We start from the raw sequence: 22,639 nt of genomic DNA on the forward strand, positions 1-22,639 counted from the left end.
GTACTGACCCATCACCAGCTCAGGGAATGGATCTGACACCCCCACCCCCACCCCAGACCTTGCTCTCTGGTTCATTCTCCCTGGTGAGAAAGTTCCAGCCTTGGGGACACCCAAGGAATCCTATTTGTCTCAACCCTGGGCCTTAGGTATCTGTCTCAGCTTTCCCCCTTTAAATGCCCGAAACTCTGCTTTTCAAGTTCTGCCGAAGCCAGGCCTAAAAACACCTCTGTCCCTGCAGACAGTCAGGCTGGACAGGTTACCCACGGAATGCCCCCAGCTGACACAACACCAAGGACCAAATCCAGACCCCCATTATTTATTCCCCTAAACCTATGTGGGCTAGGTGTGGTGTCACTCACCCGTAATTCCAGCATTCCAGGAAGACAAGTTCAGCCTGGGAGACTCAGAATCCGTCCCTGTTGCAAAAGACCAAGTGGTAAGTAGACAGAGGCAGGAGGATCAACATTTTAAAGCCATTCTCAGCTATATAGGAATTCTGGGTCAGACTGAGTTGGAAGAGACCCTGTCTCAAAAACATGGAAGGAAGGAAGGAAGGAAGGAAGGAAGGAAGGAAGGAAGGAAGGAAGGAAGGAAGGAAGGAAGCTACAACAAACCATGAGCTGAGAGATGGTGCATCAGTCTAGAGCATTTGCTGACATTATAAAAGTCGTGTGGAGCCGGGCGTGATGGCGCACGCCTTTAATCCCAGCACTCGGGAGGCAGAGGCAGGCGGATTTCTGAGTTCGAGGCCAGCCTGGTCTACAAAGTGAGTTCCAGGACAGCCAGGGCTATACAGAGAAACCCTGTCTCAAAAAACCAAAAAAAAAAAAAAAGTCGTGAGGGGGAGAGTCAGCCTCTTTGATGGCTCCAGAGCCAGCTTGCCAGTTACATTCAGGCTTTCTTTCTTCCAAGCCTGTACCAGGGGTCTCCCAGCTCCCAGGGCAAACAGTGGGTTCCCTTTGTATAAAAATTTACATATCTAAAGTCCACATTTGCATTTTATAATTTAAATTCCTAGGAAACAGGTTAGAGTCCAGCCCCCCAATCTACTGGAGGAAGAGAATATTTACCTGCCCAGCTTCCCCCCCAGAGCTGTATTGGAGGAGGCAGGAAGCATCGGAAGTCATAAAGGAGCCCTGAGCATCCTGCATCTGAAGGATGCTCGTCAGGTCAGGTTTGGGAGTGTCCTCATGTGCTCCTTAAAGGATCTCTCTTTGGAGTACCCTCAAGGGGAAGGGGGTGGGGCTTCTATTGTCACCTCTTGTAAAATGAGGTGAGGGTGGCAGGCAGCAGGAACTGGTGAAAAGCATGCACACAAGGCTGGATCCTTCAATGTCACTTAACCCACATCTCTAGCCTCTCTCTTCCTTCCTCTGATTAACAACCTTGGACCCCATTGGAGAAGAGGTCCCAATGCTCCCTTTGGAGAAATGACACTGATCATCATCTGAGTGTTCAGTCCCAGGCCAGGGCAGGTGTGGCAGCTGTAGCTGCAGCTGCAGTTGGTTCTCTCACTGGGTCTGTAGCTTGAGCTAGATAGGGAGGTAGGCTTCTTTGGTCTCTGCCAGACCTAGGAAGCAGAGGAAATATTGACTAGCCAGGGCTCTCCAGAGAAGTGGAGGAACTCCGAGTCAGACAGGCAGCCCCGGACAGGCCTCAACTGGAGCACCCAGTGCTCACTCAGGGACCCACATGAACCTTCATGGAGACCACATCAGAGATCTTTTCCTAGAACTGCCTGCCTTCCTCCCCCACTTCTCCTGGCCTAGGAACTCACACCCCTCCCTAAACTGGCTCCATCCGCCCCAAGCTGGGGATTTGCTTGGGCTTGCCTCTCTTTCCTTGGGCAGGGTGCCTGCAAAACTCCATTACTTAGCTTTTTATTGTAGCTGTTCACCTGACAGGCATTTTGTGCAACTCTTGAGTGCGAGCGAGGCTCAAGGAAGGAGTCCTCCTCTGGGCCCCCACAGAGCTCCCCATAACTATATAGGGATTTCTCTAACAGGGAAGAGAATGAAAGATACCTCACCATATATATGGACTGACCCAGGCTCTCATGAAAGGGGGGATCCCTAGAGGAGAGCGGCAGCAGGTTCACATTTTAAAGAACAGTTTGGTAGATAAAGGGGAGGAGTTGGTGTGGCAGAAAGAGCCCAGTTCAGGTGCCAGGGAGTTAAGGTTCTTGTCCCCTCTCTGACTCCTACAGGCTGGAAGAGATTGCATGCACCTTTTCTTTCTCAGAAGTACTGTTTGGTTAGACAGATGAATTTTGAAAGCAGCCCTGTGGGCCTGTGGGTCCTTGTGACCGCATCTAAAGCAACCCAGATCCCAAGGGAGGTAGTCTTTCTCACACTTGCTTGCCACCCAGCACCATGTCTGACACAGCAGATATTTACTGAAGGCAGTGATGCTCCAATGACAAACACTAAGATCAACCTCTTGGACAAAATTGAAACCCATCCTGTCTTTTGATCACCAAGTCACTTGGGATTTCTGCTTCCTATCATAAGGAGTAAGATGGCAGCGAGAGAGACATCCTTGAGTCTCTTGTTGGCAAAGCCTCGAATGAATGATAAAGCAGGTCACAGAATAAGCAACTCTACAGATCACAGACCCGTGAGAAAGCCGGTTCAGAGCCAGTTTACATTTACTGAGCACCAACTGTGCCTCCATTTGTTTTCACAAAGCTCGGGGTCTCAGAGGGCTGCACAGAAGACCGTGGTGGCTTTGAAACGCTAATGCCCCGCAGTGACAAGCTGAGTTACCTCAGGTGAGGAGGCCATGGTGTCTTTCTTAGCTTTCTTCCATTTTCATTTGTAAAGTAAAATGGAAACCGCTCCGCAGCACCACGTTATGGGAAGGAAATTAGCACGTGGAGGCAGAGCGCTTCATAAATGCTAGTTATTATGGCTCCTCTGGGCGCACAAGTCCGTTTGCTTCCCCCTCCCCCCCAGGGCACACAGACGTGTTCACACTCCCACGTAAGTATAGATGCACAGAGGCGTGTGCTAACGCTAGCGGAAGCAGCTCAGGGGTCCTCAGACCCAAAGCCCAGGTTGAAACCTGTGGAGAAGCTGCGGGGTCTTCAGCTTCCGTCTTTTTTTTCTCAATTCTTTATGAATGAACTAAAGCCGAAAGGAGTTTATTTTTTTATGAATGGAAGTCCAAAAAGTGAATGAAGCCGGGAGCCAGCCCCTACTTTCTGATTGGTCTCCGTGGCTGGGAAACTCCTCCCTCAAGCTCTGCTAGCCGAGTCTGAGGATTGGCGGGCGTGCCCGGCCCTGGGGTTTCATTCACAAAAGTCAATGAAACAAAGGGAACCGGTGGGGAGGGGCGGGGGAAGAGCGAGAACGGAGGCCAAGGCAAAGGAAATGCACCAATCAGCTGCTCCCCCGGGCTCACAACTGTCTGCTGCGCCCGGAAAACAAGCCGGGGCTCTGGGGACCCGGGGTTCAGGCCGCCTTGCTCCGGCCTAGCCCCGCCACCTTAGTTGTGTCACCCCCCCGGGCATGCTGAGCATCCCCCCGCGACTCCGGCACAGACGCCCCGACCTCAGGTGAAGCTGCGGAAGGGGAAGGAAGGGAGAGTGTCTGTGATTTCCCCGCTTCATCTCCCACACACCACACTCTTTCTGTTCGGCGCCCGCTTCCGCACATTCCGGGGCGGGGGTGGGAGGCGTCGGGATTCGAGGCTGGAGGGGGCGCCCGAGTTATGGGCGTGCGAATGGTGTGCGCCGCGCGCGCGCGCCCACATACACACACACTCACACACGCGCACACACACACACACACACACACACACACACGCACGCACACACACGTCTTATGTAACCCAGTCCGGGCTGAGCAGGGCTGCAGAAAGCAGACACACCAACCCCAGCTCGAGGGAGCAGGTGGGACCTCCTTTGGCGGGAGAGGAGTGGTGGTGGAGGCGCTCGGCCGCGCAGGTCCCAGCGAGTCGGAGAAGTTTCGCTGTCCGATCCAAAGCCTCGCGATTGCCCCCTCCCCCCCGCAGCGCTCCCGGGACCGTGTGCGAACTGCCTCCCCCCTCCCAGGTCTCTGCCTCCGCGCGGGGGCCCGGCCCTGTGGCCGGAGGGAGCGGCCGGATGGAGCGGAGGATGAAAGGCGGATACTTGGACCAGCGAGTGCCCTACACCTTCTGCAGCGTGAGCGCCGCGCCGGCCTCCACGCCCGCCCCCGCCCCGCACCCCGCCCCTACTCGCCCCGCAGCCCCCTCCCGGGGAGGTCTCAGTGGGTCCAGGACCGCCTGGCCCCTGAGCCACCCCGGGACCCCACCCCCAACCCCAAGCTAGACTCCTCAGGGTGATTCGGGGGCATTCTCCCCCCTCCTTCCAGCAGAAATCTCCCGGAAATGGGAGCTTGGGCGAAGCGCTGATGGTCCCGCAGGGAAAGCTCATGGACCCGGGCTCCCTGCCTCCTTCCGACTCAGAAGGTAAAGAATCAGACAAACTGCGACCCCTCTCCTTAATCCACATACATCCATCCCAAAGCCCTATCCTGGACTTCCCTAACCCACGTTTCCCCAAAAGTCAAACCACTCATTCTTCTCCGTCCCTTATCACCAGTGGGGAGGCTGTAACCCGGGCTCGTCAGGTCTCTTCCCCGTATTATCGCCACCTCTTCACCAATCCAATATTCACCCATCAGATCTCTTCCAGGATCTCAGTCACTTCCAAGAGACGTGGCTCGCAGAAGGTGAGTAGTTTTGTTTCCTTCCTAAAATTAGAAGTGGGACATGGGTGTGGGGGGGGTGTCTTGTCTGTCTCAAGGAGTCCTTCAACCCCATCTCTCCAGTCCCTAACCATGTCACTCTCCCCGGTGCCCAGTGTGGACACTTATATTGATATTTATTTTCTCGCCCGGAGCCAGGCTTGTATAACTAGGCCTGGGGATGAATCAGACTATTGTGTGGGGTATTTGCTTATTTGAATGGATGTTGGCCCAAGGCCCGTTTTTTTTTTTTTTTCCTGGTTGAAAATTTCATTTGCAGAGTTTGTCTGGCAGGAGGCTCCTGGCCTAGGTGTAGTGTTGGGGTGTTGAGTTATTGAAAGAGAGCAATGAGAAACGAGCGGAATAAGGAGTAATTTATTACCTATCTTCTGGAGTTGCTGGAACCTTGGTTGGTTTTTTACTCTCTTCATTTCACTTCTTCCTAAACTCCGAGGGCCAATTTACTGACCAAGCCAAAATAACAACAAAAGTTTCAATACTTCTTTTCTTGGCACTTTGGCAGAGAAGACTCAGGGCTGCCTCCCCAAATAGCCTTGATTATAATTCCAGTGGCAACTGGTCCTCCCTCCATCCCTCCTGAATACCTCCACCCCCAGGCAATGTTCCCCTTCCTGTATGCTGGAGGGTTGGTTGTGAGTCCTAGCCAGGATGGGGTCAGTGGCCCAGCCTGGGCTGGGTGGAGCAGATGTCCTAGTTGGATTCTAGCTGTGGTGTTTTGGTGAGGTTAGTTAACCTGAGGGTGATGCTGGCAGGGCTGCCAGTGGAAGGAGGCATGGTGACTTACAGTCTCTGAGATACAGGAAGCATTAGCATCCCCATCTTCGCTCTCACCTCCTTTTGTGTTAATACTCTAAAAACTCCAGAAACCAAAAGTGAAAATTTTTCTTGAGGTCTTTTCCTAAGGGATTCCCCATTCTTCCACTGTGGGTACCTTTCTTTTGGAATTTCAAAGCTCAAATCCACCTCTCACAGGATTCTCTATAGGAGAAGCCTGGATAAGAAGGGAAGGGGACCACTAAGTAGGTCTGTGGAATGGGATGAGTTCGGTCTTGGCCATGGTCTCAAACACACACACACACACACACACACACAATTATTGCTGTTGTCATATTATTATTATTATTTATTATTATTATTGTGGTGGTGGTGATAGCAGAGAATGACTGTTTAGCATGGAGTTTATCCTCCAAAATGTGGAATGGGGGTGGGGAGGTCTGGGTATAGTGTGCCTCTTCCTCTGCTGCATGTCCTGAGTGCCCAGCTCCCAGTTGCATGGAGAGCTTTGTTGGATGGGCTTACCCCTCTTCAGGTTCTGGAGCTGAAGAACTCAGGGTCTCCATGGGCTTTCAAAAGCCTTCTTTTTTATCAGCTAGGTACTGATTTTGGTCTGGCTCTCTGGGTTTCCTCCCCTGCCCATCAGCTGAGGGCCCCCACAGTGGCCAGCTCCCCAGTTGTGAGTTAGATGGGAGTAGGCTCAGGGTGGCCTTTTGGCAGCATTTGGTCTATTTGAATGACATGGGAAGGAAAATGTTCTCTCCACCCCACCATGGAAGCCCCTCCCCTTGGTGGTGGGTCTGGTGATAGTCCATGTGTCTGTCTGTCTGTCTGTCTGTCTGTCTGTCTGTGTCAGTGTGACAGCAAGTGCGTGTACGCACGGGCATGCGCACACGTATACATGCGTGTTACATACTGCTGCCTTGGGAGTCCCTGTACATTTAAATCCAGTGGGTGGGGAGATGGGGGTGGGGAATGCTAGGGGGGGGGCTGGGATCTCCTTGGTTCCCTCTCCTTCCTCCTGAGGGAGCAGCTCAGGTTCCCAGCTGGCGATGGATGGCCAGGCCTGAGGGGGGGTGGGATGCTGAGGCCACTCGCTCCTCTCTCTGCGGAGACAGATGCAGCTGCCGGGGTCCTGTCCCCCTGCACCATCCCAGCATCACCCCAATCTCCTCTCCTGCCTCTTCCCACCAGGTCAGTGGCTCTCCTAGAGTCTAAAGGGGTGACAGGGAGGGATGGGCTCCTCTGGAAACCTGCCAGTGGTGGGGAACATCAGGAGGAATGGGGCCCAGAGCCCAACCTCCCCTCTCTCAGCTTGGTTTCTTCCTAGAGCCTCAATTTGGAAAGATACAGCAAATTCTTAGAGTGTGGGTGGGGCAGTGAAGATTGGGGGGTGGGGTTGGAGTGACCAGGCTGGACCCAAACTGAGACCGAGAGAGGTGGCTTTGGCTTATCGGCTGCTGATTGAGATTTTGGGGTGAGTGTTGGTGTGGCTCTTTGGAAGCAGCATACACATCTTGGGGATCCGGGCTTTTCTGGGTGAAGAGGGATTCGATGAGCTGAGGAGAGTCATCTGGGTGCCTGGGATCTGTTAAGGGGATAGAAAAGGGATCAGATGCCACAGAGAAACCCAGGCTCGGGCAGACTGAGCCAAGACGTGGCTGGTTATGTAAAAAAAGATTTGTAGATCTGATGGAGGGTTGTTTTGTGGGATTGTTGGGAGCCTTCACAAACTGTTAGATACAACGACTCTGTGGGTCTCTTTGGTAGTTAGGAAAACTGACTAAGCTATATTCATCCTTTGTATGAAGTTGGGGAGGGAGGGCCTGTAAATTCCCAGAAGGCTTATGGATAGATTTGGGGTTCTTGATATTGCTATTCTGCATGTAAAATTGTTGGGGGTTGCGCCATATCTGAAGAATAAATGGATTTTTCTAGGAAGAGAATGGCTCATATATAGCTTTTATCAGGATTTTAAGGAATGGATCTGGGCTCTTCCACAAGAATTATTGCAGCTAAATGGTCCTCCAAGGGTGGCTCTCCCCTGGTCCTTTAGCCTCCCTATTTATAGGTCCAAAAAGAGATCCTGTGCATAGAGGGGAACATGGAGGGTGCTTTAACCCGTATTTTGTTTCAGAGTGAAAGTGTCGTGCACTCTGGAGTCGGGGGGCGGGGGCTGTTGGCAAGGGGAGGGTTAATCTTCAGCCCTCTCCTTAGTCTTTCCTAGTTCCATGCGTCCTCCATCTTTCTATTTCCTCTCCATCCAGAAGGTTCTTGGAGAGGAATGCCCCCTCCACAGATAGAGAACTGGTTCCTTCCAATATAGAAGCTGCCAGAGTGGGGGCAGGGTGAGGGTGTGAGCGCCCCAGCCGTTGGGGACACAATAAAGCAGAACCTCTCAAGGATGCTACCATTCACTCTTATGTGGGACTGTCCCCAACCCCAGAGAATGAGAGACAGCCCTTCCGTGGGATACATGGCAGCTTGCTCATGGTAGGCTTTGGTTCTGTGCTTAGCTTGTAAACGTAACCATTTCTTCTGGAACCCATCTGGTCCCCCTGGCTCCTGTTGGAGGAATGGTCCCTAAATATATTCTGTGTGTGTGTGTGTGTGTGTGTGTACACTTGCACATGAATTACACTGGGTATACACACACCCACACCTACCTTAATCCTCTGCATGTCCCCACCCAGACAGTCCCTTTTTAGTGCTAGTGGAGCTGGGGGCAGACTGTCACACTGGCTCAGAGCAGCCAAAACACAGCCGAGTCAACAAATAGAATGAATGGTGTGTGCGCAAGACCAAACATAGTAATTAAAATTTCTCCTGCTCTCCAGGAACTCTCGAAGCTCTGTTTCTGTTTCTATCTTTGCTGATAGTCTCTGGGTGGCTGAGGGCCCTGTTGTATCCCTTTGGGAAAAGGCCAGTATTGGGAGAGCTGAGCACAGAGTAGGGCCTACCCCCCATTCTTGGGAAGAGGGTAGCATCATCTCTTTGGAGGTACAATCTGTGTGATAAGGGGAAGTCTCTTCTGGGGGTTCTGGGTAAACGTTAAAGCCTGAGGCAGAGGGAAAGGTCAGATGACCCACAGGGCTCACTAGCCCAGTGACGTCAGCAGGAGATGCCCCCAGCCCATTACCTCACTGGAAACCAGTAGTTAATGAGGTCCCAAGAGGGGCTCCAGAGTGCGTCAGCTACCCCCTGCCAAGTTTTGCACCCCTTCCTTGCCCTCGGGACCCTCCCTGCCTAAGTAGTAGGGAGGGAACTATCTGTCAGCCTGCTTGCTCCTGCCACCTTCAGATTGTCTGTTACCTTTGAATGGTCCCTGACACCCAGAAGGAAGGAAGGAATGTGTCCTTCCCCTTCCTGTTGACTGGTGCTTTTCAAATGAGCCAGTCACCAGGGACATTTATTGCAAATATGGATGCCTGGCCCACCTCCAGCCTATAGAAGCACTTGCCTGATTTGAGGACTTAGAACCAACCAGTGTGGCTAACAGAACCAGGCGAGTCTTCAACCAGGACATCTCGGGGACTGCTGCTGTGTGAATATAGTTGGGCTTCTAAAAAGCATGGGATTTACACCTATTTTTCCTGAGGGATTTAGTGCCTCACTGATGTATGTAGCCACTTTAGAATTGTAGTACATTGATCTAAGTAGGCTCTTAACTACTGGAGACTTCTGGATTTTTTTTTTTTTTAGATTTATTTATTTATTATATGTAAGTACGCTGTAGCTGTCTTCAGACATTCCAGAAGAGGGAGTCAGATCTCCTTACGGATGGTTGTGAGCCACCATGTGGTTGCTAGGATTTGAACTCTGGACCTTCAGAAGAGCAGTTGGGTGCTCCTTAACCACTGAGCCATCTCACCAGCCCGAGACTTCTGGATCTTAAACTCCCTTGCCTCAATCTCTGACTAGAAAACAGTAGTCCTCTAAGCTGGACGCAAGCGTCAAATAGTGTGATCACAAGGAAGCTGAGCCAGGAGAAGGAGAATCGAAGGCCAGCCTGGGGTACCTAGTTAGACCCTGTCTCCAAAAAATGAAAGGCTGGTGGTTCAAAGAGACTTTGATTCAACCCCCACCATAAATAAATACATAAAAATCAACTATCAAGCTATATCTATAAACACTCAGTGCCTCTGACATTCGAAGCAAGCACTTGACCACAGCCCAAGTATCCTTCCTTGTAAGATGAGCTTTTCCGGTGGTGTGCTAACTCTGGTGGTAGCTGGTGTGTGGAGAGGAGTAGCTACAGGGAAAGGGAAAGGCTGCCTGGCTGAGGAGCTCACTGCTTTCGGTGGCTCCCCAGTCTGTGGCCCTAGCTCCTGCCAGCCTGAGGACAGGTCTCATTGGATGCTTAGTCATCAGAAACAGTCATTCAGTACCTGGTCTGAGTAGGACCCTGTTCTGGGTGCTAGAGACTCACCTGAAGAAGACAAAGCCTGTGTCCTCACAGCCTAACTTCCCAGTGAAGAGATGGACATTAATTAACATGCAAATATACATTAGTAAGATAGGCACAGGTCAGGGGGAAGTACCTGCTGAGACAGAAAGCCGAAGGGATAGTTTTGCTTTGGGTGGTCAAAGAAGGTCTCTGATAAGCCTGGCAGGGTGCCCATCTGTAACCAGCATTCCAGGCAGAATCAGAAAAGATGGTGCCTTTTAGGTGAACCTGGGCTACATAGTAAGATCCAGAACGTAGGGTGAGGCTGGGGGGGGGGGCGTGGAGAGGAAAAAGGACCCAGCTCAGCAGGACTGAGGGCTAAAGGAGGCCAAGGTGCCTAAGAAGAGGCAGGCAAGGAAGGTGAGCTGAGGAGGCCAAGGGCAAACGTTTAAATTGCCAATCAGCGAGAGAGCAAAGTGATTTGGTTTCTGTTGTCCGAAGATCACCCTGATGGCTGTGTAGACTGCAGGGCCTGGGGGAGGTGAGCTGGCAAACACAGGGTCCTGTGGCCAAGGTCTGAGCCTGCATGCTCACATGGGACTGGGGTGTAGAATATTCTCTATCTCTCAACTCCCATGCCTCACCAGCCCCTCTGAAGTCCGAGTCTTCTATCTTGCCATTTCCACATTGCCCAGTCTCCAGGGAGTGACAGTCCAGTCTCCTAGGTCACGAGCTCCATTGTCCTGCTTAGACAATCAGGAAGTCCTTCTCTGTTCTTCTTTCTGCTGCAATCCTCCCCCTTGATAGAGAGGCAAAAGTAAATAAAAACTGTGGAGTGGCTCTTAACTCTTGCTTCCAACTTGCCACCCCCTCCCCCGCCAGTCCCCCCAACATGGTCATGGCTGGCCTCCAAATCTCTATTCTCTCCTTCTCACTGCCTTTCTCTGCCTCTATTACTCTCTTAACTCCCCATCCCATGCCCTAAATAAACTCTATTCTATACTGAAAGCAACAACAAAACAACAAAACCCCTATGGAGTCCTTTGAGTATCCTTTGGCTCAGAGATACCCACCCTTGGTCCTCAGACCTCCAGGCTAGGGAGGCCTTTCTTCTCCTTAGCAGTGATGAGCCAGTGTCTGTACCTGCCTCCTGTCCTGTTTTAACCCTCTTCGCATCCTCTCTCCTCCATTGCCTTTCGAAAGCTCTAGAGCTCTTGTGTGTCTCCAAAACACCTGGAAAGGTATTTAAAGTGCAGGCTCCTGGGTCCCTTCCCAAATTCAGAATCTCCTCATCTGATTCCAGATCCACAGGCTCCCACAGTGTCTTAAGGCCTGCCCACCCCTGACAAAGCCTTGTAAACTATGAAGGGTGGGTTCATTTGCACTCCAAGGACGGGAGACAAAACATCCAGGCAAAGACATTTTCTCAGACAAGTTCTGAGAGTCCTCCCTGGGGGGGGGGGGGGTCTTCATGGGGCTGCAGCTGGGGGGTGCAGGCCCTGGGGTGCAGTCACCCTTGTTCTAAGGCAGGCTCTAGACTGCTGCAGGGCTGGAACTAATCTGCAGGGTGACAATGCTGCCTTCCTGGAGTTGCCACTTTGCAGGGTCACATCCTGGACTCACCTCTCTGGCCTCTCTCTGCAGCTCAGGTACCGGACAGCGATGAGCAGTTTGTTCCTGATTTCCATTCAGAAAACTGTGAGTAGTGAGTGCTGGGTGGGGGGTGGGGGGTGAGGGAATGACAGGAAGTGAGTCATGGGGGACAGTCATCCATAGGAGAGCAGTTTGCTCTCACCTAAAGACAGAGTGAAGGTCAGGGCTCCCCATCCTGGAATATGGACACTGAGACCAACGTAGTGATGAGGGGGTGAAGACCTTCGTTCCCCTCTGGGGTCTCAGCCATGTGACCTGGAACTGATGCTTTCTCTCTGCAGCCAAAGCCAGGGACTTGAGATGGCTTGGCAGTGTTCTGTTATTTTCTTCAGTGCTGGTGATGCTATCCCAGGAAAGATTTGTCAGTGGCTCTAGAGGGTTTAGGGTTGGTTGCATATGGACCTAATGGTACTGCAAATGTATCCTACAATGCTCGGGACATTCCCCCAAATCTGACCCCAATGTTACAGGTGTCATTGTTGCAAAATGATGCCTGGTCAGGTCAGATAGCCCACACCTGTGACCTGGAGAGTGAATGTGAGACATGGTAAAGCCTGACCTTGAAAGAAAGGGAGAGAGAGAGAGAGAGAGAGAGAGAGAGAGAGAGAGAGAGAGAGAGAAGAGAAGAGAAGAGAAGAAAATGTCATAACCGGGCATGGTGGCGCACGCCTTTAATCCTAGCACCTGGGAGGCAGAGGCAGGCGGAGTTGAGTTTGAGGACAGCCTGGTCTACAGAGTGAGTTCCAGGACAGTCAGGGCTACACAGAGAAACCCTGTCTCAAAAAAACAAACAGAAAAGAAAGAAAGGAAAATAAGGAAGGAAGGAAGAAAAGAAAAGAAAAGAAAAGAAAAGAAAAGAAAAGAAAAGAACAAAAGTCAGGTGTGGCACCTTTGATCCCAGCACTCAGGAGGCAGAGGCAGGCAGATCTCTGAGTTGGAGGCCAACCTGGTCTACAGAGTGAGTTCCCAGAAGCCAAGGCTACACAGAGATCCCTTGTCTTGGAAAAACCAAAAGAGAAAAGTCTGAGGAGGGGTGTTCGGCTGTTAGGTACTGCCTAACCGATGGCTCTCGCATGCTGTCACCCATGAAATGAAAGGAACACAAGAATGGAAAACAGTGGTCACCAGAACTGTGGATTCCAGGGCATCTGACCAAACTGAAGGAAGCCAGGATGTCACTCACACCAAGGCTCAGCCACAGTGGTAGCTGGACTCAGAGACCTCAGTCAGGGCTCAGAAAAGGGCAGTGCTCCTCACAGATAACTAGGAGCATCTGCATATTACTCAGCTGACATGCAAGTGTGCTAACAGCCAAGCTCCCTCACGAGACCAAAGAACCTTCATAGCCCCAAATAAGAAAACATGTCCCTCACTTTGGAATTTTCCAGGACACTCAGGATAGCCAAAAGGCCCTGCGTCTGAGATGTTCACTCCTAGGAAAGTGTTTCCTCAGCTAAGAGTGTGTGTCTTTTAGACGGTCCCCTTGGTTAACACCAAGGTTAATACCTAACGCATAAAACTAGATACAATGTAACCAAAATGTTCCAAAAGCATCCAACTCCAGTGTGCAAGAATGGGAGCAGGGATGACACTGTACCAGTAACCCCGGTCTTCAAAAAGCAGAGGTGTCAGATGCTCTGTTGGCGTCTATGTAACACTCTGGCTTTGCTCTGTCCTACCCCACAGTAGCTTTCCATAGCCCCACCACCAGGATCAAGAAGGAACCCCAGAGTCCCCGCACAGACCCCGCCCTGTCCTGCAGCAGGAAGCCACCACTCCCCTACCACCATGGAGAGCAGTGCCTTTACTCCAGGTGAGCCCCAGCCCAGGAGGGTGTCAGGAGTCGGAGGCTCTGTTGAGATGTGGGGTAGGAGAGGGCACCCATGAGCTGAGGCACCCGTAGAGGTGAGGGTTGGATAACGGGGTTTCCTAGCTCCTGTAAGTAGCACTAGCAAGGATTCCTCCGAGTATAAGCAGGAGACATCACACAGTGGGCAGAATGGCCTCAAGAGCCCAGTGAGTCTCTACCTGGAGGCCCATGCCCCACTTAAACCAGTTGCTCTGGGCTTCGGAGAGAGATTGTCAAGCAGAGAGGTCCAGTTCCAGGATTAAGAGAGGATACTCATCGCTTCGGTATGGTGGGTGGTGTGACCTTGAGAAAGAGGGATTGTGAGTTTGAGGTCAAACGTAGCTCCCGAAAGAGTTCCGGGTGAAGCTGAGTTACAGAGCAAGACTCTTTGGGGGAGAAAAATAAAAGAATTCACCTGGGCCCTGGAAATGTAGTTAAATTGATAGAGTGCTTGCCTAACAGACAAAGCCCTGGAGATGATTGTCAAAGCCACACAAACCTGTTAGGGTGGCTACTTGCATGTAATCTCAGCGGCTGTGAGGGGAAAACAGGAGTTCCGAGATTATTGTTGGCTACACATGGAGGGTCTGAGGCCACCCTAGGCTCCATGAGACACCATTTAAAAAGAAAAAAATTCCTAGCCCTCAGGAAGCAGAGGCAGGTGGATCTCTGAGTTCAAGGCCAGCTTGGATTGCAGATAAAGTTCCAGGACAACCAGGGCTTGCAGAGAAACCCTGTATAAAAAACAAAAGCAAAAAACAAACAATTCCCCGGCCCCTCCACTGCAGTGGCAATAATCACTTCCTGGGGTATGAAAGGTACAAAGATGGTCGCCTAGCTTCTCTGCCCCCTCATCCCCATCTCCCCCTCAACTCCAGTGCCTATGACTCCCCCAGACAAATCGCCATCAAGTCCCCCGCCCCCGGTGCCCCTGGACAGTCGCCCCTGCAGCCCTTTTCCAGGGCAGAACAGCAGCAGAGCCTCCTGAGAGCCTCCAGCTCTTCCCAGTCCCACCCTGGCCACGGGTACCTTGGTGAGCACAGGTAAGGAGACAGATCTGAAGCACCGGGGGACCCGGGCCTCGCCAGGCAGTCTGGGCTCAGTTCCTTAGTTCTCTATAGAGACCTGGCTGGGAGAACCAGGAGATGGTGTCTCATTGTCCCTCCAGAGCCCTGTCAACAGGTGACAGGCTCAAGGGGGCTAATGGAAGATTCTCTTTTCTTCCTTCCTCATCCATGACCTCCAGCTCCGTCTTCCAGCAGCCCGTGGACATGTGCCACTCCTTCACATCTCCTCAGGGAGGGGGCCGGGAACCTCTCCCAGCCCCCTATCAACACCAACTGTCGGAGCCCTGCCCACCCTACCCCCAGCAGAGCTTCAAGCAGGAGTACCATGACCCCCTGTATGAACAGGCTGGCCAGTCGGCTTCAAGCCAGGGTGGGGTCAGTGGGCACAGGTACCCAGGGGCGGGGGTGGTGATCAAACAGGAGCGCACAGACTTCGCCTACGACTCAGGTAAGAGACTCTTGGGCTGGGCTGGGGGTGTTGGGCTCGGAAGAGTTTTTCTGGGATTGCCAGGTGGGGTGGCAAGTACGCCAGTGAGCAGTGAAGTTAAGCAAAGATTCCTAGAAGGTTGGTGTCTTTCCATGGTCCATATGTTCGTTCCTAACACAACTCTCACTCATTTGCTTTTTTTTTTTTTTAATCTAAAGAATGACTGTTTTCAGCCAGCAGTCAAATAAGATGACAGGGTATATAGACCTTTGCCCTTATAGCTCCTGACAATAATAAGGGTTGGGCATTTACTTCGGTCAGAAGTTTGAGGGTTTTAATTAACCCCCTAAGACCAGAGTACAGTGACTGGAACAAGAGTATATGCACTTGGAGGATTAAAAAACAAACAAACAAACAAAAACGAGACAGTCACTAGTCCTTGTCTCCACAGTGATTTCAAAATATGAGGGAGCAGTACCCATGCAATGTGGAGAAGTGGAGGTACAGTGGTCATCAGCATCAAGGAGTGGTGATGTCTAGTTAAAAAAAAAAAAGAGCTACAGCATTCAGGAGGCTAGGGGCAGGTGGATGGCTAGGAGTTTAAACTAGGTGACATAATGAGTTTCAGGCCAGCCTGAACTACAGAGTGAGACCTTGTCGATAGATAGATAGATAGATAGATAGATAGATAGATAGATAGATAGACAGACAGAACAGTAGCTGCAGAGGTTGGCTGGAATTTTAGAATTTTTCTTTTCCCGATGCCCACGGTATTTTAGCATAGGGGGCTTATCTACAAATCCCTAGTCACTCCGGGGAAAGCGGGCGAACAGGACGAGTGTTTCCCTTTCGAGCCCAGTGGCGGCTGGAGGGAGGTGCGCAGGGCTGCTGACCTTCAAAGGCTGGAGACCGGAGGGGATCCGGAGGGGATCGGGTTACTTGCCCTTGAACTCTTGCCCCTCCTCCCTCCGCTTTCCTGAATGGAGTCAAGAATTCCATTCACAAAATGGAGGAATGAATGAACCCTCCCTCCTGCCTCCTCCCCCGCGAGGTGTCGGGTGTCAGCCGCTCATTCATAGGTGGGAGTGGAGGGGGCGGGAAAGGGTTGGAACATGAAGCGTGGCTTTCCTAAGTGGAGCTGGGAGGTTTCAGTTCTATGGCTTGGAACACAGTAGAACCTGCTTATACCTGAGAAAAAAACAGCCCAGTGCCCAATGCCTCTTCTTTAGATAGATGCATTCCCCACTTCCACCCCCACTCTTCTCTCTCACTCATCTCTCTCTCTCTCTCTCTCTCTCTCTCTCTCTCTCTCTCACACACACACACACACACACACACACACACACACACAGAGGCATGGAGGTACTAGGCTTGGAACCTGACCTGCTGACCGGACATGTGCCCATTCCGAGGAAGTCTTAGGCAAACCCTTTCCAACCCCCGGAGATTCATGTCTCACCCCCTCCTTCCCCTGAACTCACAGGAAAACAGCTGCTCCCTGGAATCTTGGGCCTTGAGAACAGCCTGCCTGGCCCCAGCTGCTGCCACCCATACCCTCTGCCCCAGCCCTCAAACTGAGGGCCTCAGCTTGCAGCTCCCTCTGCGTGAACTTCCCCTGGGATTTAGTGGTGGGAAAAAGATGGTCGGTCGATTGCAGGCTAGCTGCACCAACCCCTTGAATGTGTACAGGCCTTCCTCCCCTGCTTCACCTCAGCCACTTACAATGTCACCTTTTCTTCCCTCCCCCAGATGTCCCTGGATGTGCATCAATGTACCTCCACCCAGAGGGCTTTTCTGGACCCTCTCCAGGTGATGGAGTGATGGGTAAGGCAGCCGGATCCTAGCTATGGGGGAAGTCACCCCAGCTACGAGTCTCTCTACATTCTCTAGGGTTTTCAACAGTGAACCCTCAGATCTGAGCAATCCCCATCTTTCCTCCACAAGGTTATGGCTATGAAAAATCGCTTCGACCATTCCCAGATGATGTCTGCATTGTCCCTGAAAAATTTGAAGGTCAGAGAAGTGACTTGGTAGGAGGGTCAGGGTCTTCTTCACTCCTGTCACATACTGGGTCCTGTAGGAATCCCATTTCATTGGTGGGAGAAGTCAGGACACTCGGGGAAGAGTTTGGGGAAGCCACATTCGGGGGGGGGGGGTGTTAGGGCATATGTACATCACACCTATTTCCACTTTCCCAGGAGACATCAAGCAGGAAGGGATTGGAGCTTTCCGGGAGGGGCCACCCTACCAGCGCCGGGGTGCCTTACAACTGTGGCAGTTTCTGGTGGCCCTGCTGGATGACCCAACAAATGCTCATTTCATTGCCTGGACAGGCCGGGGAATGGAGTTTAAACTAATTGAACCTGAAGAGGTAGGTCTTATGTATTCCCACCCCTCCTGTCCGGTACCTTTGGAGCCTTAGAGGAGAAATGGTGGCACTTGCTTCCACCACCGTCCTCAGTCTGCCTGACCCAGTTCTTGCCAAGCCGGAGTCAGCATTGTGCTGGTGACTAGCCTAGATTGTCCCTGCACCAAGAACCTCAAATGTTCCCCCCCACCCCGCTATTTTTTCCTCTGAGATTGCATCTCCACTCAAATCCTTTTGTCTCTTATACCCAGGTTGCCAGGCTCTGGGGTATCCAGAAGAACCGGCCAGCCATGAATTATGACAAGCTGAGCCGCTCGCTGCGATACTATTATGAGAAAGGCATCATGCAGAAGGTTGGGCTGAGGTCCTAGCACAGCCACAAGGAGGGGCCAGGGGTGGCTAAGGGTTCAAATCGTGTCAAGAGAAGGTCAAGTGGTGTGTGTGTGTGTGTGTGTGTGTGTGTGTGAGGGGGGAGCATTCTCAGCAGATTTTCGAGAACAGAACATGTAAATTCCTAGGTTCCCCTGTAAAGTTGAATGAATGGTCCCAAGTGTGCTATGATCAAGATGAGACGTGAACAAGGACCAGAGGGAGTGGGTTTCAAGAAGAACCAGTGTGGGAGGCAAAGAGGTCCTAGTACATATTTGTGGCCCACGAGAAGGGGAAGTCTCCAATTCTCTACTGAGGCAGAGCATGCGTGTCTGGCCTGACAACCCTCTCTCCACAGGTGGCTGGCGAACGCTACGTGTACAAGTTTGTGTGCGAGCCGGAGGCCTTGTTCTCTCTGGCCTTCCCAGATAATCAACGTCCAGCTCTGAAGGCTGAGTTTGACCGGCCAGTCAGTGAGGAGGACACAGTCCCTTTGTCCCACTTGGATGAGAGTCCTGCCTACCTCCCAGAACTCACTGGCCCTGCTCCGCCCTTCGGCCACAAAGGTGGATATTCTTACTAGGCACCAGTGGCTTCCCCTTGACATGGTGGGGTTGCTCAGTGTATATATCAACTGATTTGGTATTGGTGAAGCCCCTCTTTCTGATGCCTATAGAAGTCTCTGGGGTCAGAGCTCCACTATCCCATCTGATACTCCTGGCCAGACTCAGCTGCTAACCAGAGTCTGCGGGAAAGACAGTGGAGGCAGGTCGAGTCTAAAGGCAGTAGCTGCAGTTCTCTGTGGTTCACCTGTACCTTCAGTTCAGCTTGGCCTCGGCCTAGGTCTTGCTCAGAGGCCAAGTTCCTCACCCCCACCACAGAGAACCAGTTATTCTGGGGACAGACAAGGGACTTCTCTTGTTTATTATGGCAGCAGGGCCAAGGGGATTCTCAGAACACCCTGTGTCTCCCCTCTCCCAACCCCCCATGGGAGACAAAGTTCTGCCTGGGTTCTGCCCTGAAAGGGGGGTCCTGTGTTCTTGGTGCTGTGCTCTGGGAGGCAGGAGCATGTGGGAGGCAGCTGGGGGGTGGGGGGTGTTGGGTGGAAGTAGGGATGGCTCTCTGCCCTAGGCCTACCCAGGCCTGGTTCCACCTTTGCCTCATATGCCAGACCTTAATAAAACCTCTGCTTCTCCTGTTGTTTCCATTTGCTCTTTGCTTCCATGAGGCAAGGACCCGGGGTGGGAAGAGCTATGGCCATGCAGCAGTTGACCGGAGTTTGGAGTCTGTCCCCTACAAGGCCTTCTGTAAGGTTTTCGTCCCCAGTACCCACGTGATGCCCTGTTCCTGGAGTCTAGCACAGGCCCTCACTTGCATTTCTGGAAATCCCTTACCGTTGGTTTTCCTCTAGAAAATGGATTTTGGAAAACTCCGCTCTTAACCTAACCTAGGACCATGTGAGAATCTAGAAATAATGGAGTGTACTTTTTAACCCAGACAGGGCTTCTTGACCATGCCTTGCCATGGTTAGCCTGTCCCTAGAAACATCCTCGGGTAGAGACTTGGTCTGTGGCTTCTGTGACCATAGTTGCTCCAGTGACTGGGAGCCCATGTTCATCCCAATGGCTTGTCCTTCCTCCTACACAAACTCCAGGTGGCTGCTTTTACTGAGCTCAGAAACAAAAGTGTTTGGAGACTAGAAAAGGAGAAAGGGACCCAAGCAAGCAACTGTAGGGGCGGGGATGACAGCAGGTCCCCAGTGGGGTGGCAGTGACAGACATTCTCCTAAGACCACTCCCAGGTGGGGGAAACGGACCGAGGAGCAGCTCTGGAACGGGAGGGACAGAAGGAGGGACAGAGTCTGGATCTAGAGCCAGCTTTCCAGGACTCGGCTCAGGTAAAAACAAGCAGGTTCAATAGAACCCCAACTGCTACCCACAAGTAAAAGGCACCACTCTTTCCTAGAAACATGGGAAATCAATGTACTGACTCATAATTCAGAGCAAGAGACAGAAAACCAATGGAGGGGTGAGGATGGGGAGGGGAGGGGATGGGAAGGGGATGTTTTAGCCCAGAAAGATGACTCAGTGGGTAAGATGCTTCCTTCCGGACAAGCCTAAATACTTGAGTTCTGTCCCCAACATCCACATGGTGGGGAGAGAGGAAACAAACTCCCCGTAGGCTGTCGCTTCGTCTTCACACACATGTGCACACAGTGGCCAAGAAGATTCCAGTTCTGTGTGTAAGTCCCACGTCATCTCTTGGGCTCCCATTTAGGAAATACTGGCTTACTGATGAATGAGAGACACGAGCCTAGCGAGGTGGGTCAGCTGTTAAAAGCGCTGGCTGCTCTTCCAGAGGACCTGGTTTTCATCCCCAGTACCCACGGGACGGCTCCCAAACATTTCTAATTCCAATTCCAGAGGGTCTGATATCCTCTTCTGGCCACTGCAGGTACCAGGTATGGCATATAAACGGTACATGGACACGAGTGTAGGCAAAATACCCATACATATAAAATGAAATACTTGAAGCAATTTTTTTCCCCTAAAGAAACAAAACCAGCCTGGTGATGTACATTTGTAAACCTAGCAATTGAGAGGCAGGAGGACCACCATGAATCCAAAGCTAGCTTGGGCTATAGAGTGAGAACCAGTTTCAAACATACACACGTGGGGTGGGGGTTGGAGTCCCATTCTCAGGCCAGTTCTCCCTCCAAATCTCAACAAGACATCCCCTTCAGAGTAGCCTGGGCTTGTAATTGGCGTGGCTATTCTGATGGGTGGTCAGAGGTCAGATTCAGGGGTCACAGCAGAGAAGTGACTCCAGCTCTCAAGTAACAAAGGGAAGGAACACCCACAGATGCATCCCCAGTTGGCCCTGCAATCCTGTCCTTTCTGGGAGCTCAGTATAGAAGACACGCATCCCTCCTCCAATGAAGAGGGAAAAGGGCAGGAAAGGCCACATCCTTTTCTTTAAACATCTGGCCTACAATTCAGCACTTAACTTACAGTTAGGAGTTACCAACGTGGGGCTGAAGGAGGGATCCCATGGTCCAGGGTGAACCCAGTATCCCCAGGGCTCCTCAGTGAGCTCCGGTCTGGCTTGGCAGAACGATGGGTCTTCCTCCCATCAGCACAGACCCTCCATAGTTCTCAGAAGGGGAGCTAGGAAAACCACTAACAGGAGTGAGGGGATGGGTCACTCCCCACAGCTCGCAGCAGATGAGAGGCGGGCTTGCTTTCTGCTGACAGAGCGGGAACGCTGTCATTGTGTCGTTATTTGCTGTTTTAAAGGAAATGGAACGCACCACTCTACAGCGGCAGGAGGGAGACAAAGGATCACGGAGAGCTTTGTGATCCAAGGCGGCTTCTGTAACCGCCGGAGCCAGACGGAAGCACTCTGGCACAGACTCGGTTAATCTGGGGCCATGTGCTGCCAAGGCTGAGCTAGCTCTAGTGATGCTGAAAGACAGACTGGAAGTTTGGTCCATGCATCATGTCTGGACCCAGAGAGGCCTGGGATCTGGTGTCAAGAGACCTTGCCATGTGTACCACACTGAACTCAGGCCTGACCTTACAGCTACCCCTGCCCAACAAAACAAAGTCATAATAAACCATTGTTTCCTTAAAAAAATAAATATTTCCAGGAGGTAGAAATCTGAGTACAGAGGCTGGGGAGTGGGTAGAGAATGGGGCTGACATGGTACATGAGTTTCATGGTTCATTCCTTCAGCAAGCAGAGCTGGGGTATCAGGCCCTTGCTGGGTCTGCCATGCATCAGTTACTCATGTGCCTTGCCCTTCCCAGGATGCACACCTTATCTAATTGTTCTTTTGTGTGTGTGGCTTTTTTCAAGACAGGGTTTCTCTGTGTGGCCCTGGCTGTCCTGGAACTCGCTCTGTAGACCAGGCTGGCCTCGAACTCAAGAGATCTTCCGGCCTCTGCATCCCAAGTGCTAGGATTAAAGGCTCTGGCCAAAGCCCTGCTTAAATGTTTCTATCTTACACTATGAAGAGAGTCAGGCTTCGAAAATGCTCAGTTTAAGATCAGTCACCACAGGACTAGCTTGTCATCAGCCAGAGGAAGCCACGATACAGGAGAGGCGAGTAGTCAGCTGTCTTTCAGCGCCGGCGGAAGGCTCGGGAGATTCTCCAGGCGTTCGGCTCCTCATACCGATTGTACAGAGGCTCCAGGCGCTGCTGCTTCTTCTGCTTGCTTAGCTTGGTTGGGTCAGAGACTTTGAAGAAAGCCGGAGCAAACTCCACAAGCCACCGGGGGTCGATGGTGGTGACCTCACGCATGTATTCCTTTGTGGTCAGCACAAGTTCGTGGTATACCACCCTGTGGGAGACAGACAGGACTCAGGCCTTAGATTAGACCCCCACTCTACAGCCAGTTTGGTCCACTGGGAGACCCGACCACAGCGGAGCTGACATTTTGTTCTTTCATTTCTCCTGCTTGATCCCTCAGGAGACTACCGAAGCCACACCTCATGCTGCAAGCCTACACCCTTCCAACACAAGCCTGCTTGCAGAGAGCCAGCTCTAGTCCCGACTCTGGCATGAACCAATTGAGTAACAGTGAAAACAGCCCCATCCCTTCTCTAGATTCCAGTTTCTTGCTCTGTGAAATAAAACAGTACTTTCTCTCTCAGATAGTTTCCATAGAATTCCAAGTTCTATAGAGGGGCCACAGAGATTATCGCCAAGGAATGGTGAGGACCATGTGGGCAACGCAGTGGTAGCACCAAGTATGGTGGCACATGCTGGGGTGTGTATGTGTGTGTGTGTGTGTGTGAGAGAGAGAGAGAGAGAGAGAGAGAGAAAGAGAGAGAGAGAGAGAGAGAGAGAGAGCACACATACAAGTGGAGATCAGAGGACAGCTCTGTGGAGTCAGTTCTCTTCTTCCACCTTTCTGTGGGTCCTGGGGTTGTCTAGCAAGCACCCTTCTTGCTGAGCCATCGCATGCCTGTTTTTGTTTGCTCGAGACTGG

At 51.8% G+C, this 22,639-nt stretch overlaps 2 protein-coding genes across 4 annotated transcripts in view; one reads left to right on the forward strand and one right to left on the reverse strand.

The window, feature by feature from the left end:
* The first annotated feature begins 3,470 nt into the window (after positions 1 to 3,470).
* On the forward strand, positions 3,471 to 18,701 carry Etv4 (ETS variant transcription factor 4). Of its 3 annotated transcripts, none has more exons than XM_021175443.2 (13): positions 3,471 to 3,556; positions 4,055 to 4,165; positions 4,359 to 4,452; positions 4,668 to 4,715; positions 11,557 to 11,610; positions 13,252 to 13,378; positions 14,293 to 14,457; positions 14,661 to 14,929; positions 16,658 to 16,732; positions 16,853 to 16,921; positions 17,107 to 17,279; positions 17,528 to 17,629; positions 18,004 to 18,701. In XM_021175443.2, the coding sequence occupies exons 2-13, from the start codon at positions 4,106 to 4,108 to the stop codon at positions 18,226 to 18,228; spliced, it is 1,461 nt and encodes a 486-aa protein (XP_021031102.1). In that variant the 5' UTR covers positions 3,471 to 3,556; positions 4,055 to 4,105; the 3' UTR covers positions 18,229 to 18,701. The 3 variants fall into 3 exon arrangements, with proteins under 3 accessions (XP_021031102.1, XP_021031108.1, XP_085685343.1); XM_021175449.2 differs by having other exon boundaries at positions 14,311 to 14,457; XM_085829217.1 differs by lacking the exon at positions 3,471 to 3,556 and having other exon boundaries at positions 3,888 to 4,165.
* Positions 18,702 to 19,602: 901 nt separating this feature from the next.
* The window catches only part of Dhx8 (DEAH-box helicase 8), a 35,982-nt gene continuing 32,945 nt past the window's right edge, over positions 19,603 to 22,639 (reverse strand). The window contains exon 23 of the mRNA XM_021175442.3: positions 19,603 to 21,988. Coding sequence (XP_021031101.1) covers positions 21,769 to 21,988 — 220 coding nt within the window. The 3' untranslated portion in view covers positions 19,603 to 21,768. The remainder of the gene's footprint in view (positions 21,989 to 22,639) is intronic.

Source organism: Mus caroli, unplaced genomic scaffold, assembly GCF_978045245.1.
Source record: "Mus caroli unplaced genomic scaffold, Mus_caroli_1 scaffold_13, whole genome shotgun sequence".
Classification (NCBI taxonomy): Eukaryota; Metazoa; Chordata; class Mammalia; order Rodentia; family Muridae; genus Mus; species Mus caroli.

Bases quoted from the DNA above. Each gene is read 5' to 3' on its own strand.
- Etv4 (XM_021175443.2), top strand. From the start codon at position 4,106: ATGGAGCGGAGGATGAAAGGCGGATACTTGGACCAGCGAGTGCCCTAC. The intron at 14,930-16,657 runs GTAAGAGACTCT...TCCCTCCCCCAG, and splicing joins AGACTTCGCCTACGACTCAG to ATGTCCCTGGATGTGCATCA. The intron at 17,280-17,527 runs GTAGGTCTTATG...TCTTATACCCAG, and splicing joins AACTAATTGAACCTGAAGAG to GTTGCCAGGCTCTGGGGTAT.